General features: G+C 42.2%; 1 protein-coding gene across 1 annotated transcript in view; it reads right to left on the bottom strand.

The window, feature by feature from the left end:
• The window catches only part of LOC109903656 (tyrosine-protein kinase STYK1-like), a 17244-nt gene extending 2595 nt beyond the window's left edge, over positions 1–14649 (bottom strand). Inside the window, exons 1-9 of the mRNA XM_020500506.2 lie at positions 14334–14649; positions 12237–12292; positions 5555–5770; positions 2318–2551; positions 1719–1900; positions 1061–1138; positions 506–720; positions 357–397; positions 114–210 (exon numbers count right to left, since the gene is read on the bottom strand). Coding sequence (XP_020356095.1) covers positions 114–210; positions 357–397; positions 506–720; positions 1061–1138; positions 1719–1900; positions 2318–2551; positions 5555–5770; positions 12237–12291 — 1118 coding nt within the window. The 5' untranslated portion in view covers position 12292; positions 14334–14649. The remainder of the gene's footprint in view (positions 1–113; positions 211–356; positions 398–505; positions 721–1060; positions 1139–1718; positions 1901–2317; positions 2552–5554; positions 5771–12236; positions 12293–14333) is intronic.
• Between the last annotated feature and the right edge of the window lie 206 nt (positions 14650–14855).

A 14855-nucleotide genomic window follows, 5' to 3' on the forward strand; every position in this document is an offset into this window, starting at 1 on the left:
GTGGCCACTTCTAACAGCGTCGAAGAGAAGTATTACAGCATTGTTATAATCATGTGTTTTCTGTCATATATCAGGTCAATATTAATGTATTATTACTTAATGGGGTCTCTTACAGTGAGTTAGAACAATTAGCTGGTCTCTTCTGAGTCTTTCCTCTCTGGAGGTATTGAAGAAGATCACCGGCCATGACTTTAGGGAATGGTGGGTCACCTACAAAGTGGAGGAATAAATTATGAATTAGGGTGTGTATACAAGATAAACATTATCATAATGAGATACATATTTTTCAATTTGTGATGGTTATAGCAGTTCAGTAGACCAGTAATGATGCATTATTTATTTAGGAAAGCATTTACCTAGTGTTACTATTTCATGGAGCAGGATACCAAAAGACCAGCTGGAAAGAAGGATGGTCGGAGAGTTCATTGTTGAAGCACCAAACAAAAATCACATGTATTTTTGATCATTTGTGTAATGGATGTGTCCGATCAGGTTGGCGACTTACACGTCACTGCTTTGACTGACAGGTCTCCTTGCCAATACTTCTGGAGCCTGCCACTTCCTCATTTCAATGTTCTGCAGCTCTCCTGGAGTTCCTGCTTGTGTTTTCTTACAGTATGCCGGACCCAATCCCCACAGTTTAGCCGTTAGGTCTAGACCAACCAGCACGCTCCGAGCTCCAACGTTGCCATGGATACAGCTCTGACCGTGCAGGTATGCCTGAATACACAATTAGAGAGAATGTTGTGTTTTAATATGGCTATGTGACATTCAAGCATATGAAAGCCATTCATACAGACAAATCAAGTAGGTATGGCCAGGAGTTTTTCTAAACATAGGTAAAACTCTTGGCCCCTACCAACAGGTTCAAATCAAATGATAATTTACATCAGCAGTTGTCACCGTGCTTATACAGTTCTGAATAAGAATGATGTAATCATCCAATTGACATTTTATAACATACGCACTCAACTTGAACTATCATTTTTAATTGTAGACAAAATGACAGAGATGGATGGATCACTTGATGTGTGGGAAGGAGAGGGAGAGAGAGACCAACCAGAGCAGAAGCCACTTGTCCTCCCATGGTGAAGATGCGCTGCTCTGTGATATCGCACGGGGACTCCACACCCGTGTCCTGCCAAGAAAGAGAGTTGAGTTTCCACTCACACTATCACTAAGGATCATGTCCATATTCACTGTAGTCTACATGAGTTACAGAGTGTTTGCTCAGCCTCTTGAGACCCACATACAACTAGAATTTTCAGGCAAACTGACGACAATTTACGTAAAAGTTGTGCGGGCAGATCTCTAGTTTGGGCCGTTTCCTAACATATCAGGGTAGTGTTCAGTATACTCCAGTCCGTAGCAAAACATTTTGGTGAAACAATCATCTCTCTTTGGATAATTTCAAGCCGGCTACCTCTCCATTTCACTCTGTTTAAAACAGTGTTCTCCCTACTGAACACCCCCAGCTATTTGGTAACTTACAGTAGGAATACCCACAGAGATAGATAGAGGACTCATTGTGGGTTTAAGCCGTTTTAGCATGGACATTGCTATTGAGGGCTTCTATCGTGCTTCGCCCATTTTCAAGTAGTAAATTGGGTGGGGATTCCTATGGGTTGCAGCCTCAATGATGCTGCCCATGTCACAGACGCTATAATGGCACAGATATAACGATGAGTCCTCTATCTAACTCTATGGGAGTACCATACCTGTCGACACCTCCATAGGAACCCCAGCAGGTCCCTGTGCACCAGTTCCTCCATCACGGTGATGAGGGGGGTACGTAGGGAGACCACGCCCATCAGACCAGGCAGAAAGGGGTGAGGCCCCAGCTCAGACAGGAAGGAGGCAAAGCCCAGGAAGGACTGCCGCTCGCTGTCATCAGCTTTTTCTGGGGTGAGAAAAGGTACATGTTGAGATTAACTACATTGCAGTCGGACTGCGTAGAATCCCTGATCTACAAATCACTTTACATCCAAATAACTACTCCTTATACTATCAAGATTAGAGATTCTACACCTTGCCTTGCTTAAACTGATCTTAAACTGTTGTATGTTTTTGTCCTTTATCTGGCAGTAGGCTACTCATGGGAAAGTTAGTCCATTTTGTTATGGGTTGGACTAGGTCTTTCGATTTGAATATCGAGTTAAAGATCACAAGATTTCATAGTAACACAAAGACAAGATAACATCCCCAAGATTTCAGGTTTTATACTCTTATAAGTCTCAAGGTCTTACAATGCACTGAGTGTCAGTCTCTGGAATAGAGCGTCAATTTTACCATTCCAAAGAATATCAAAGCGTGTTACCTTTAAGTGTCCGTAGAACCACGTCTCTGTTGTCCATCCTTGCCCTGTAGAGGGTGACAGAGTCGTCCGGTTTGACGGGGAAGGAGAGGGGCAGCGGAGTGACCAGGTTGAAAGAGCCATGCTGTCTCTCTTTGGGCGTCTCCGGTACGGCAGACAACGTGGCAAGGGCGTCATGCCGGGTCGGAGTGCCCATAGGTAACTCCTCATGCTCCAGAGGGTTCAACTCAGGAGGAGCTGCAGGTAATGAGATGGGTATTGCACATATATCAAATCAAGTACTACTTAAGTCGTTTTTGGGGGGTATCTGTAGTTTACTATTTATATTTTTTCAACTTTTCTTTTACTTCACTACATTCCTAAAGAAAATAAGGTACTTTTTAACTCCATACATTTTCCCCGACACCCAAAAGTAACAGGAAAGTGGTCCAATTCACACACTCAACAGAAAATCCCTACTGCCTCTGATCTGGTGGACTCACTAAACACACATGCTTGGTTTGTAAATGATGTCTGAGTGTTGGAGTGTGCCCACTATGTGCCCTCTATCCGTAAATAAATAAAAATAACAAGAAAATGGTGCCGTCTGGTTTGCTTAATATAAGGATTTTATTTATTTATACTTTTACTTTTGATACCTAAGTATATTTTAGCAATTACATGTACTTTCAATAGTTAAGTACAGTATATTTAAAACCAAAGACTTTCAGACCTTTACTCAAGCAGTATTTTACTGGGTGTCTTTCACTTTTACTTGAGTCATTTTCTATTAAGGTAAGTAGATAAATACACCATATGCCAGTAGATGCATATATGGCAGGAGTTTGTCTAGTTTTGGAAAACATTTACTTTAAAAGTTTGAAATAAACCATATGGCATATTGCTTAAGCAATTGACCAAGTATGTGTTTTACACAGTTTGTAAATGCTTACTGCTGTACTGTAATTCTAGTACAGAGTTAGTTTTGGATATCTCAGACCTTGGAGCATTGTAACCCACTGGGCACAAACTTGTGCTTCAGTGTTTCAATGTAAGTTGTCAAAAGTACTGTGATGTGGAATCTGACTTGAAAATAAACTGGATTTGAAAAAAGCAACTGTTGTTTTGAGGAAAGACATTTCAACCACAGGATTATGTCATCATTGTAACCAATTTTCAACATAGACAAACCTAAAATATGTTGAATTTGTACCTTTGAAACAATGTCAGATCTTCAACGTTATATCCACTATCAGAATTTTAAAAAACAATAGACTGGGCGGCACGTCCTACTGGAGAGTTGATTTACAACTATTAATTTGGTCTCCCATCCAGGGATTTAACCAAGCCCAGTTTTTATATTTGTCACAGTCTCCTATCAATGTGCTATTGTGAGAATGATTATTGAGAGACCTCTTTGTAACTAAATATATTCCCTGTTGCAATTGAAGTCATTCCAAAGGGTATGTTTAACAGAGCAAATGAAATGTCATCAACAGCTATTGTTTCAATTCAACCCAGGGTTCAACAAAACATAGACAATACATACAGGACTAAGGTTTCAAGCTTTGGTTGAATTCAAATGTAACCTTTTAAGTTCATCATTAATATGTTGGATTCGCGTCTCTATCTCAACCTAAAAATCAATGTTAAAAATAGTGCATTTCAAGTTTGATTAGATTTAGTCATATTCTTTAACTTTGGTTGAGATGGAGACCCAACATATCAATCATTCATTGGTCGACAAACTGGATATTGAATTGTGTTTGGTTGTCAACGCAACCAAATATCAATATTTGAAGGAGATCTTCTGCTTGAATAGTTCCATCTGTGCCACTGACTTGATCAGCCTTTAGTCACAGTTTGTCTACAAATTAACAATTGATATGTTGGATTCATGTCTCCGTCTCAACCAAAAATACAAGTTAAAGAATAGAATAGGAAAGTAAATCAAATTAAACTTTAAATACACTTTAAATAAAGTTTGATGTGATTTAGTTATATTCTTCAACTTTGATTCTTGGTTGAGTGGTAGACGTTAATGCAATATATCAACTATTAATTTGTAGAGAAGCTGGAGTTAAAGTCAGACTAAGTCAGTGGCACAAAAGATACATCTCCTTCAAATGTGGATATTTGGTTGTGTGGACAACCAAACTTTCGCAATACAGTGAATAGCCAATGAACTTGTCGACAAAGTTAACCAATTATATGTTGGATTTAGGTCTTCAACTAAACCAAAAAAGTTCAAGAATAGGATTATGCCAGTGGCTCAGATGAACCTATCCAAGCATTAGATATCCTTTAAACGTTGATATTTGGCTGCACTGTCAACCAAACACAAGTCAATATTACTTTTGTAAAACACTAAATAGCCTAAAGTTAAGGCTATAGTACAAACTAATGTAACAGTATTTATTCAACCCTAAAATGAGTAATGCATCCATGGCCACATTTTGAGGTTAGCCTCTTGTAACTACACGGAGTATACCACACGTTAGGAACTCCTTCCTAATATTGAGTTAGCATGCAAAGGTCGCAGGTCTGTGGAGATCTTTACAATTGCTATAATAATCTGTACAGAATCTCGAACAGCGTGTATCACTTGCACTATGTACTTTTAATGTAAACTCAACCGCACAGTAATGACATATTAAATTGTTGTATAATTACAAAATATCTGACATTGTATTTCCAATGGAATTTGGTTGTGCTTTTAGATGGTTGAAAGCATAGTGATAACACATTGGGAATTCAACAAACTTCTTGCTTTCTTTTTGAGTGAGTGAATAAAGGCTGAAATCTCATTGATCAACTTCCCAACCAAATATTACCCTCATTTCCACATTGAAATGATGTGGTTTGCCCAGTGGGAAGCTAGGCAGCAACAGCACAAGGTCTGGGGAGGATATCGGCTTCTATATGACAATTTGAAAAGGCTTAGAAAAAAAAATTCAGGGGAGGGTCCTCATCAGACAAACAACTCTCCCAACAAATCACTAGTTTAGGTAGGCAGGGATTAAAATGCAGGCGGGTACTGTGCTCATCTTTAGCTAGGGCAGTAACGCGACCGGTGACGCGCTTCCCCTTTCCGACTCGTCCTCTCTGTCCCAACTGACAACACAACTTGTAAAGATGTGTTAAGCTGGAGCATTGACACATTGCCATTTGTCTAGAGAGACTTGCACATAGTGGTAAGATACTTGTGCTGGCTCATCAGTCAAGCTCATTGGCATTACCTCGATGTGCACACCAACTTACCCTCAATGCCCTGTGTATTCCGTCTGGTACTTTTCCTCTGTGTGTGTCTGCTCGCCGTGCTGGTGCTGTGTGGTCGGGCTAGGGTTACTGTGGGTCGTCTGCGGTTTTCCTTTCCAGTGCAGTACCTCAGCAGGAGAACGATTAGCAGACTGACCAGGAAGCTTGCCAGGAGCAGGACGGGCACGATGATCACTTCCTGTTCATACACTGTGATCTCTGAGAGAGAGAGAGACAGAGACAGAGACAGAGAGAGAGAGAGAGAGAGACAGAGACAGAGAGAGAGACAGAGAGAGAGAGAGAGAGAGACTAAACTCTGGTGCCCAAACACTAGGTATGCCCTGGAGCTGTTGTCATAGGACAGACTTGGGTCCCCCAGCCACATTATTATAATTAGGTAGCAGAGCAACACATCCAAACCCTACCTAATGTCTACCTGGCCCACCACTCCACCATGGACCTGAACAGCCTTTTACGACCAGGTCCACCTCTACAAGGCAGCAATCCCAACTTTTGCCAGGACACTGAAGGACATCACCCTCAATCGCAAGCCACAGCACCTCACACAGGAGCAACAGAACAACGGACACCTCACCCAGACCAGCGAGAAACCCTCCCAGACCTGCAAGACTCCCTCCCGAAGAACTTGCACACAGAAAACCCACGCCAAGAGGACCTACACCCAGACCACATCCTCACCAGCCACACCTCAACCAGCTGAGACCACCCCAAACAATCTCTGGCCACACCCTATATAGGCCCCGCCCATTTCGGACCTATGCTCACACTGACTCTAATGGTCCGGTCCTAAACCGGAAACAACATTACACCCTATTGAACATAAAGCTGAAAATAAAACAAAGAAACAAAGAACAGAGAAAAATGTCCTCATGTGTACTACCTATATACTCCCATTAGAAAACTCCTACTTTAACAATGACAGCTTCTCCGTCCTAAAGGGGGACTAGTCTGTGGTGACCTAAATGCCAGAACTGGACAAGAACCTGACACGCTCAGCACACAGGGGGACAAACACCTACCTGGAGCTGACAGTATTCCCTTCCAAATATGCCCCCCTAGACATAACTCTGACAAAACAATGGGTCACACCTGCAGCCCTGTCGCACACTGGGTTTGTACATAGTCAATGGTAGGCTTCGAGGAGACTTCTATGGTAGGTACACCTACAGCTCATCCCTTGGCAGTTGTACCTTAGATTACTTTATCACTGACCTCAACCCAGAGTCTCTCAGAGCATTCACAGTCAGCCCACTTACACCCCTATCAGATCAGAGCAAAATCACAGTCTACCTGAACGGAGCAATACTCAATCATGAGGCATCAAAGCCAAAGGAACTGCACAATATTAAGAAATGCTATAGATGGAATGAAAGTAGTGCAGAAACCTACCAAAAATCAATTAGGCAACAACACATTCAATCCCTTTTAGACAACTTCCTGGACAAAACAGTTCACTGTAATAGTCAAGGTGTAAACCTGGCAGTAGAAAGCCTAAGCAGTATATTTGACCTTTCAGCTTCCCTATCGAATCTAAAAATGTCAGGCAGACAACCTAAGAAAATTAACAACAATGACAAATGATTTGATGAGGAATGCAAAAACCTAAGAAAGAAATTGAAAAACCAATCCAACCAAAAACATAGAGAGCCAGAAAACCTGAGTCTATGGTGAATCACTAAAACAATACAGAAATACACTACGGAAAAAGAAGGAACAGCATGTCAGAAATCAGCTCAAGGTGTGTGGATAAACCATTTCTCTAATATTTTTGGCTCTATATCAAAGAACAAACAGCAAAAACATACACATGATCAATTACACATTTTAGAATCAGATATTAAAGACTACCCAGAACCCACTGGATTCTCCAATTACATTGAATTAACTAAAATACAAACCCTCCAACCCAAAAAACGCCTGTTGTGTTGATGGTATCCTACATGAAATTATAAAATATACAGACCACAAATTCCAATTGGCTATACTTAGTCTTTAACATCACCCTCAGCTCTGGCATCTTCCCCAATATTTGGAACCAAGAACTGATAACCTCAATCCACAAAAATTGAGACAAATTTGAACCCAATAACCTCTGTGGGATATGCGTCAACAGCAACCTTGGGAAAATCCCCTGCATTATCAATAACATCAGACTTGTACATTTCCTCTGTGAAAACAAAGCACTGAGCAAATGTCAAATTGGCTTTTTACCAAATTACTGTATGACAGACCACATATTCACCCTGCACACCCTAATAGACAAACAAATAAACCAAAACAAAGTCCAAATCTTATCATGCTTTGATGACTTCAAACAAAGCTTTTGACTCAATTTGGCATGAGGGTCTGCCATACAAATTGATGGAAAGTGGTGCTGGGTGAAAACATACAACAATATAAAATCCATGTACACAAAACAACAAGTGTGCGGTTAAAATGGGCAAAAAACACACATTTCTTTCCACAGGGCTGGGGGGTGAGACAGGGATACAACTTAAGCCCCACACCTCTTCAACATATATATCAACAAATTGGTGAGGGCACTAAAATAGTCTGCAGCACCCGGCCTCACCCTACTCGAATCAGAAGTCAAATGTCTACTGTTTGCTGATGATCTGGTGCTTTGGTCCCCAACCAAGGACGGCCTACAGCAGCACCTAGACCTTCTGCACAGATTCTGTCAGACCTGGGCCCTGACAGTAAATCTCAGTAAGACAAAAATAAAGGTTTTCCAAAAAAGGTCCAGTTGCCACGACCACAAATACAAATTCCATCCAAACACTGTTGCCCTAGAGCACACAAAACACGCCACAGGTAACTTCCACAAAGCTGTGAACGGTCTGAGAGACAAGACAAGAAGGGCCTTCTATGCCATCAAATGGAACATAACATTTGACATACCAATTGGATCTGGCAAAAAAATACTTGAATCAGTTATCGAAGCCGATGCCCTTTATGGTTGTGAGGTTTGGGGTCCGCTCACCAACCAAGAATTCACAAAATGGGACAAACACCAAATTGAGACTCTGCATGCAGAATTCTGCAAAAATATCCTCTGTGTAAAATGTAAAACACCAAATAATGCATGCACAGCAGAATTAGGTTGATACCCGCTAATGATCAAAATCCAGAAAAGAGACTTTGAATTCTACAACCACCTTAAGGCAGTGATTCCCAAAACGTCCATAATAAAGCCATCACCTGCAGAGAGAAGAGAACCCTAATCAAGCTGGTCCTGGGGCTCTGTTCACAAACACAAACAGACTCCACAGAGCCCCAGGACAGCAACACAATTAAACTCAACCAAATCATGAGAAAACAAAATGATAATTACCTGACACATTGGAAAGAAATATTAAAAAACCAGAGCAAACTAGAATGCTATTTGGCCCTAAACAGTGAGTACACAGTGGCAGAACACCTGACCACTGTGACTGACCCAAAATTAAGGACATCTCTGGCTATGTACAGACTCGGTGAGCATAGCCTTGCTAGTGAGAAAGGCAGACCTGGCTCTCAAGAGAAGACCGGATATGTGCACACTGCCCACAAAATGTGGTGGAAACTGAGCTGCACATTCTAACATCCTGACAAATGTATGACCATATTAGAGACACATATTTCCCTCATATTACACAGACACACAAAGAATTCGAAAACAAATACAATTTTGATAAATTGCCATGTCTATTTGGTGGAATACCAGAGTGTGCCATCACAGCAGCAAGATTTGTGACCTGTTGCCCCAAGAAAAGCGCAACCAGTGAAGAACAAACACCATTGTAAACACAACCTATATTTATGTTTATTTATTTCCAAACAGTGTAGATGAAGGGGAGGAGACAGGTTAAAGAAGGATTTTTAAGCGTTGAGACAATTGAGACATGGATTGTGTATGTGTACCATTCAGAGGGTGAATGGGCAAGACAAAGTGCCTTTGAACGGGGTATGGTAGTAAGTGCCAGGCGCACCATTTTGAGTGTGTCAAGAACTGCAACGTTGCTGGGTTTTTCATGATCAACAGTTTCTCATGTGTATCAAGAATGGTCCACCACCCAAAAGACATCCAGCCAACTTGACACAACTGTGGGAAGCATTGGGGCCAGCATCCCTGTGGAACACTTTCGACACTTTGCAGAATCCATTCCCCCGGCTGTTCTGAGGGCAAAAGGTAGTGTAACTCAATATTAGGAAGGTGTTCCTAATGTTTTGTCCACTCAGTGTGGTACATGACACTTAAAAGCAAACAGGTGTGGTCTAGGATTTGTTTTGAGTAGGATAGACTTGAAGTAGCAAGAACACTACATGCCAATAGGAATGTGTTTCAGACTATTTGTCAGGGGTGATTTAGTGCTCATCATTCCTATCATATTTCAAGTTGCTTATTTACACTCCTTTCATTTAAAGGTCCAATGCAGCTGTTTTTATCTCAATTTCAAATCATTTCTGGGTAACAAATAAGTACCTTACTGTGATTGTTGTCAATTAACATGTAAAAAAAACTTTTTTTTAAAGCTTCTTAGCAAAGAGACATTTTATAAGCAAGAATTTTGCTATGACTGTTTGGGAGTGGTCTGAGTGGGAGGGAAAACATTGAAAACTAGCTATTTTTATTTATTTAGCCGTTATTTTACCAGGTAACTTGACTGAGAACACGTTCTCATTTGCAGCAACGACCTGAGGAATAGTTACAGGGGAGAGGAGGGGGATGAATGAGCCAATTGTAAACTGGGGATGATTAGGTGACCGTGATGGTTTGAGGGCCAGATTGGGAATTTAGCCAGGACACCGGGGTTAACACCCCTACTCTTACAATAAGTGCCATGGGATCTTTAATGACCTCAGAGAGTCAGGACACCCGTTTAACGTCCCATCCGAAAGACGGCACCCTACACAGGGCAGTTTCCCCAATCACTGCCCTGGGGCATTCAGATATATTTTTTTAGACCAGAGGAAAGAGTGCCTCCTACTGGCCCTCCAACACCACTTCCAGCAGCATCTGGTCTCCCATCCAGGAACTGACCAGCACCAACCCTGCTTAGCTTCAGAAGCAGTGGTATGCAGGGTGGTATGCTGTTGGCAGAGAAATGTGGAACACTTATTGGTCTATTAACTAATTTACCGCATGGTGATGTTACCAGGCAGGCCAAAACTGTCTGCCGATCTTTTCAAACAGGTCTTACACTAAAAGGGTATTCTCATAATTTTATTACAACCTCATAGTCTGGAAATATATTCAGATATATTCAAAACACAGGAAAATCACATGACTGCACTGGGCCTTTAAGTGCTCCTTAAATAGCATACTGAAAAAGGTGTGGGTGGTGGTGCAGTATGCTTGCACCACACCTTGATTGTTTGGCTAAGTCAAGCTGCTCTGTGCCATACAACGTCACTAGAATGTTTAAAGCCAATTGATAAGAATTTAACAATCTGGTTTTGATTCCTTTTCAGGTGATCCATGATGCATCATCAATCAGCTGTTCTTGTTCCTTTTAGAAGCTTCTGGGGAGTCTGAACTCTCTTTCTCCTAGCCTCCCCTGCTCTGCGGCTGGCATTGCGGCTGACAATGCGGGGGACAATGTGGCTGACCCTGTTCTGCTCCCAGCCTGTCTTATGTGCCTGATGGATCTGAGTACTGTGACAGCAAACACAACACACGTCTCTTATCTTTGTACAACGGACCAGAAAAGGTTGTATTGTATAGTATTGTATTAGGACACGCAGCGGAAACAAAATGAGTGTTTCTCACTGGACAAGTCTAGGTCTTTTTTTCCCCCCTGCGTTTGGTGCCTACTAAAACCAGCCCCCTCCTAACTATATTTCACATGTATCTATATTTATTTCACAGTTCCGCTGTTTTCTATGCTATGTATCCAAGGTGTTTTCTAGACGTTTGAAGTGGCTTTATTGTGTTGGTTGCAACACCTTTGTTACAGCTCTGTTTGGTAAAGGCTGGGCAGGGTAACAACCGTCTCCACCCAGAGAGATAGCCATATTTATCAAATGTATTTACTGTGATGGTGATCATGTGTAAGCACAAATACAATCTCAGCAATTGGATAACCAGTTTGTGACAGAATGTTACGTCGCACTTTTTACACTGATGGGAAGAATCGCAAAAAACTCACCTCACCAGAAATATATCAGTGGACAGCTAACTGCCACATGGTTAAACATTTCCTTGCGATTTCCGTAATATTGTCTATCGATTTCGAAAAGAGTCCAAATGTATGGAGTGTTTTCAATCAAGGCCTTTGGCTTGGAGTCCCAACAGCTTGCGTACATGCAGTAAGATGTAGAAGGGGAAGGACAAGGGGACACGGGAGAAAACGAGAGAGGAGTGGAGAGAGGAGTGGAGAGAGGAGTGTAGAGAGGAGTGGAGAGAGGAGTGGAGAGAAGAGTGTAGAGAGGAGTGTAGAGAGGAGTGTAGAGAGGAGTGGAGAGAGGAGTGTAGAGAGGAGTGGAGAGAGGAGTGGAGAGAGGAGTGGAGAGAGGAGTGTAGAGAGGAGTGGAGAGAGGAGTGTAGAGAGGAGTGGACAGAGGAGTATAGAGAGGAGTGTAAGAGAGGAGTGGAGAGAGGAGTGGAGAGAGGAGTGGAGAGAGGAGTGGAGAGAGGAGTGGTGAGAGGAGTGGAGAGAGGAGTGGAGAGAGGAGCGCTCACCACAGATGGTGTTCCCCGGTTGACACTGATTATCGGCATCAGAGTAGGATGACATCCTGAGGAGGAACACACACATGGAGATATCATCATTAGATTACCATCGGTCAGCAGCCTCATAAAGCCTTCGGCTGTAATGACACATGGCATGGAGTGTCCAACACCACTGTCACACAAGACACATGTAAGAACGTCTGGAGTCTGTTAGCTCCATCTAGGCTAATCAATGGCTGCTTCAGAGAACGGAAAAAGACTGTACAGTTTGTATACTTGACAAATAATTTCCATTTCGCTCCATGTTGCATGTCGTGCACCCCCCCCCCCCCCCTCCATTGATAACAATGACAATGCAAGTATTTTTAACATGTTTTTGTTATGCTGTGTACGTATGTTTTTGACTGCTAGTATCTCTTATCATATCATATCAATTGTTGAGTGCAGAGCTTAGATTAACCCTAGATTAACCCTAGTAACTATGGTATCTGGGTAGTCCTGATAGTGTCTGAATGGTGAGGCAACTTAAGGTGCTGTAGCGTGATTATGACTATAGTACAATCACACAATGACTGCATAAGAAGGCAATATAGATAGCTCAGCAAGGGGCGTCCAGTATGACACCAACTTGGCAAGGTTAGAGTGTTGGTATTTGGGATGTGTGTCCTAAAGACGTTAAAACCCTAGATGGGTTGGGCGTGCCGGTGCGTTGGTATCGCAGCATTGTTTGCCCAATAGGCCTGACCCGTCTGGGCACAGTACAATATGTCACACTCAACTTCACAATTTAGAGGCCTCATTATCAAACACAGTCTGACTTTTATTGTTAAGTCTCGGATGACACCGCTATTTGAAGTTATTTTGATATGATTTGGGCATGACGTTTGTAAAATGCTGAGACAGATTGGCTGGCTTACGGGCTGACTAGTATTCAGTGAAAGTGGACAGGATATCATTATTGAAATTAAGTTGGCAGGTCAATGTGAGAAGTAATTACTAGGGGCTAGACAGTAGGAAGAGACTGTGTTGTGCCTGAAATTGCACCCTACTCCTTATGCAGTGGACCACTTTTGACCAGGGTTCCCACTACATAGTGGACAGGTTGCCATTTCAGACTCAGCCCCCGTTTTCATTTTATCACCACAGAGATAAAACAACAATGGGTTGTATGGAACAATTAGAGGCCCAGTCACAGCTCTCTGGACGTTTGTTTTTCAAATGGAACTACAATGTGAATCAACTTGAGAGGGCAGAGAGTGGGCCGTGGTAAATGTTCAAAATGGCAAATGGGATCAAATACACCTCAAGAACCAGTTCAGTTACGCAGGTTGTGTTGTTTATATATTCATATTGAGGATTTGAATACTATAATCACATCCTTAGAAACAGATTGGCACCCATGCTATGTCCATCTTACCTTACTTTAACACATTTAAGTCATTTAGCAGATGCTCTTATCCAGAGCGACTTACAGGAGCAATTAGGGTTAAGTGCCTTGCTCAAAGGCACATCAGCAGATTTTTCAGCTAGTCTGCTCAGGAATTCAAACCAGCAACTTTTCGGTTACTGGCCCAAACGCTCTTAACTGCTAGGCTACCTGCATGTCTACATAAACACAACCAAAATCAATCACAACCTGTCTAAATAAAGGATTCATCAAACTCAACACGTTGAAAGTCACCTGTTCCCCTCTCATCCACAGGATCCTATTTCATAATCGATCGTGAAACTCGTTCGTGAAACTTTGGGTGTGTTTTGTCACCTACTTCCGCCACTGTTCTCAGGTGACAATAATGAGTCACGGTCACAGCACACTCCTCCACTTAGTGTTGTTAGGAAGCACATTCGGACAGCATTTCTGCATTTTCCCTCCCTCACCTCTTTCCAAGTATGTTTGTGTCACTCAACCAGTCTGGCTGCATTGCTCTTTGACATGCATTTCTCACACACAACACAACACGACACACACATACACACCCCGCACATGATACTAAACATGGAACTTTTAGGATATTTCACCTTCGTATTTGAACCAACAATGTATTCTACCCTTTATTTGAACCAAAACTGTACATTTTCTTCACTCATTTTATTGTGTCAACTTACGTGGCATGCTCCCTGTGTAAGGCTGAGTCTCAATGATGTGTAATGGTATTAGGTCCTCAGCATCCAAAGCTTCTGTAGTGCCCCTCCTCACGAGAAGCAGTACTAGAATCCCACTTTTGATATTAACGATCGTCTACCACCCTCCATTGTATTATAACCCCAGCGTGTGACAATTGGCCTCTCCCACTTTCCCAACTTCTCTATCTGTCAATCTCTCTCTTCTGTTGCGTCTCTTTCCTTGTGTCTGCTTTGTCACTCTCCCAGGTTAGCCCTTCCCTCTCCTGCACCTTTTCCTCCTCACCCTTATCACCTGCTCACGGTGAGTTCTGTTTTGGGCTTTTAGTGTGTCCCTTATTGTGTAAAGTGCTACAGCGTGTGGGTTTGCGATGCCCTCACAACTATCTCAAACTCATTTTGTCTCCTCCTTATCACCTGTCTCCATCAAAGGTCAAAGGTGTGGTTGATTCACAGTGCCTCCGCGTGGCTAGTCTTGAATGCCAACACCTCCCATCTCCATTACTT

The sequence above is a fragment of the Oncorhynchus kisutch genome, linkage group LG14 (assembly GCF_002021735.2).
Source record: "Oncorhynchus kisutch isolate 150728-3 linkage group LG14, Okis_V2, whole genome shotgun sequence".
Lineage (NCBI taxonomy): Eukaryota > Metazoa > Chordata > Actinopteri > Salmoniformes > Salmonidae > Oncorhynchus > Oncorhynchus kisutch.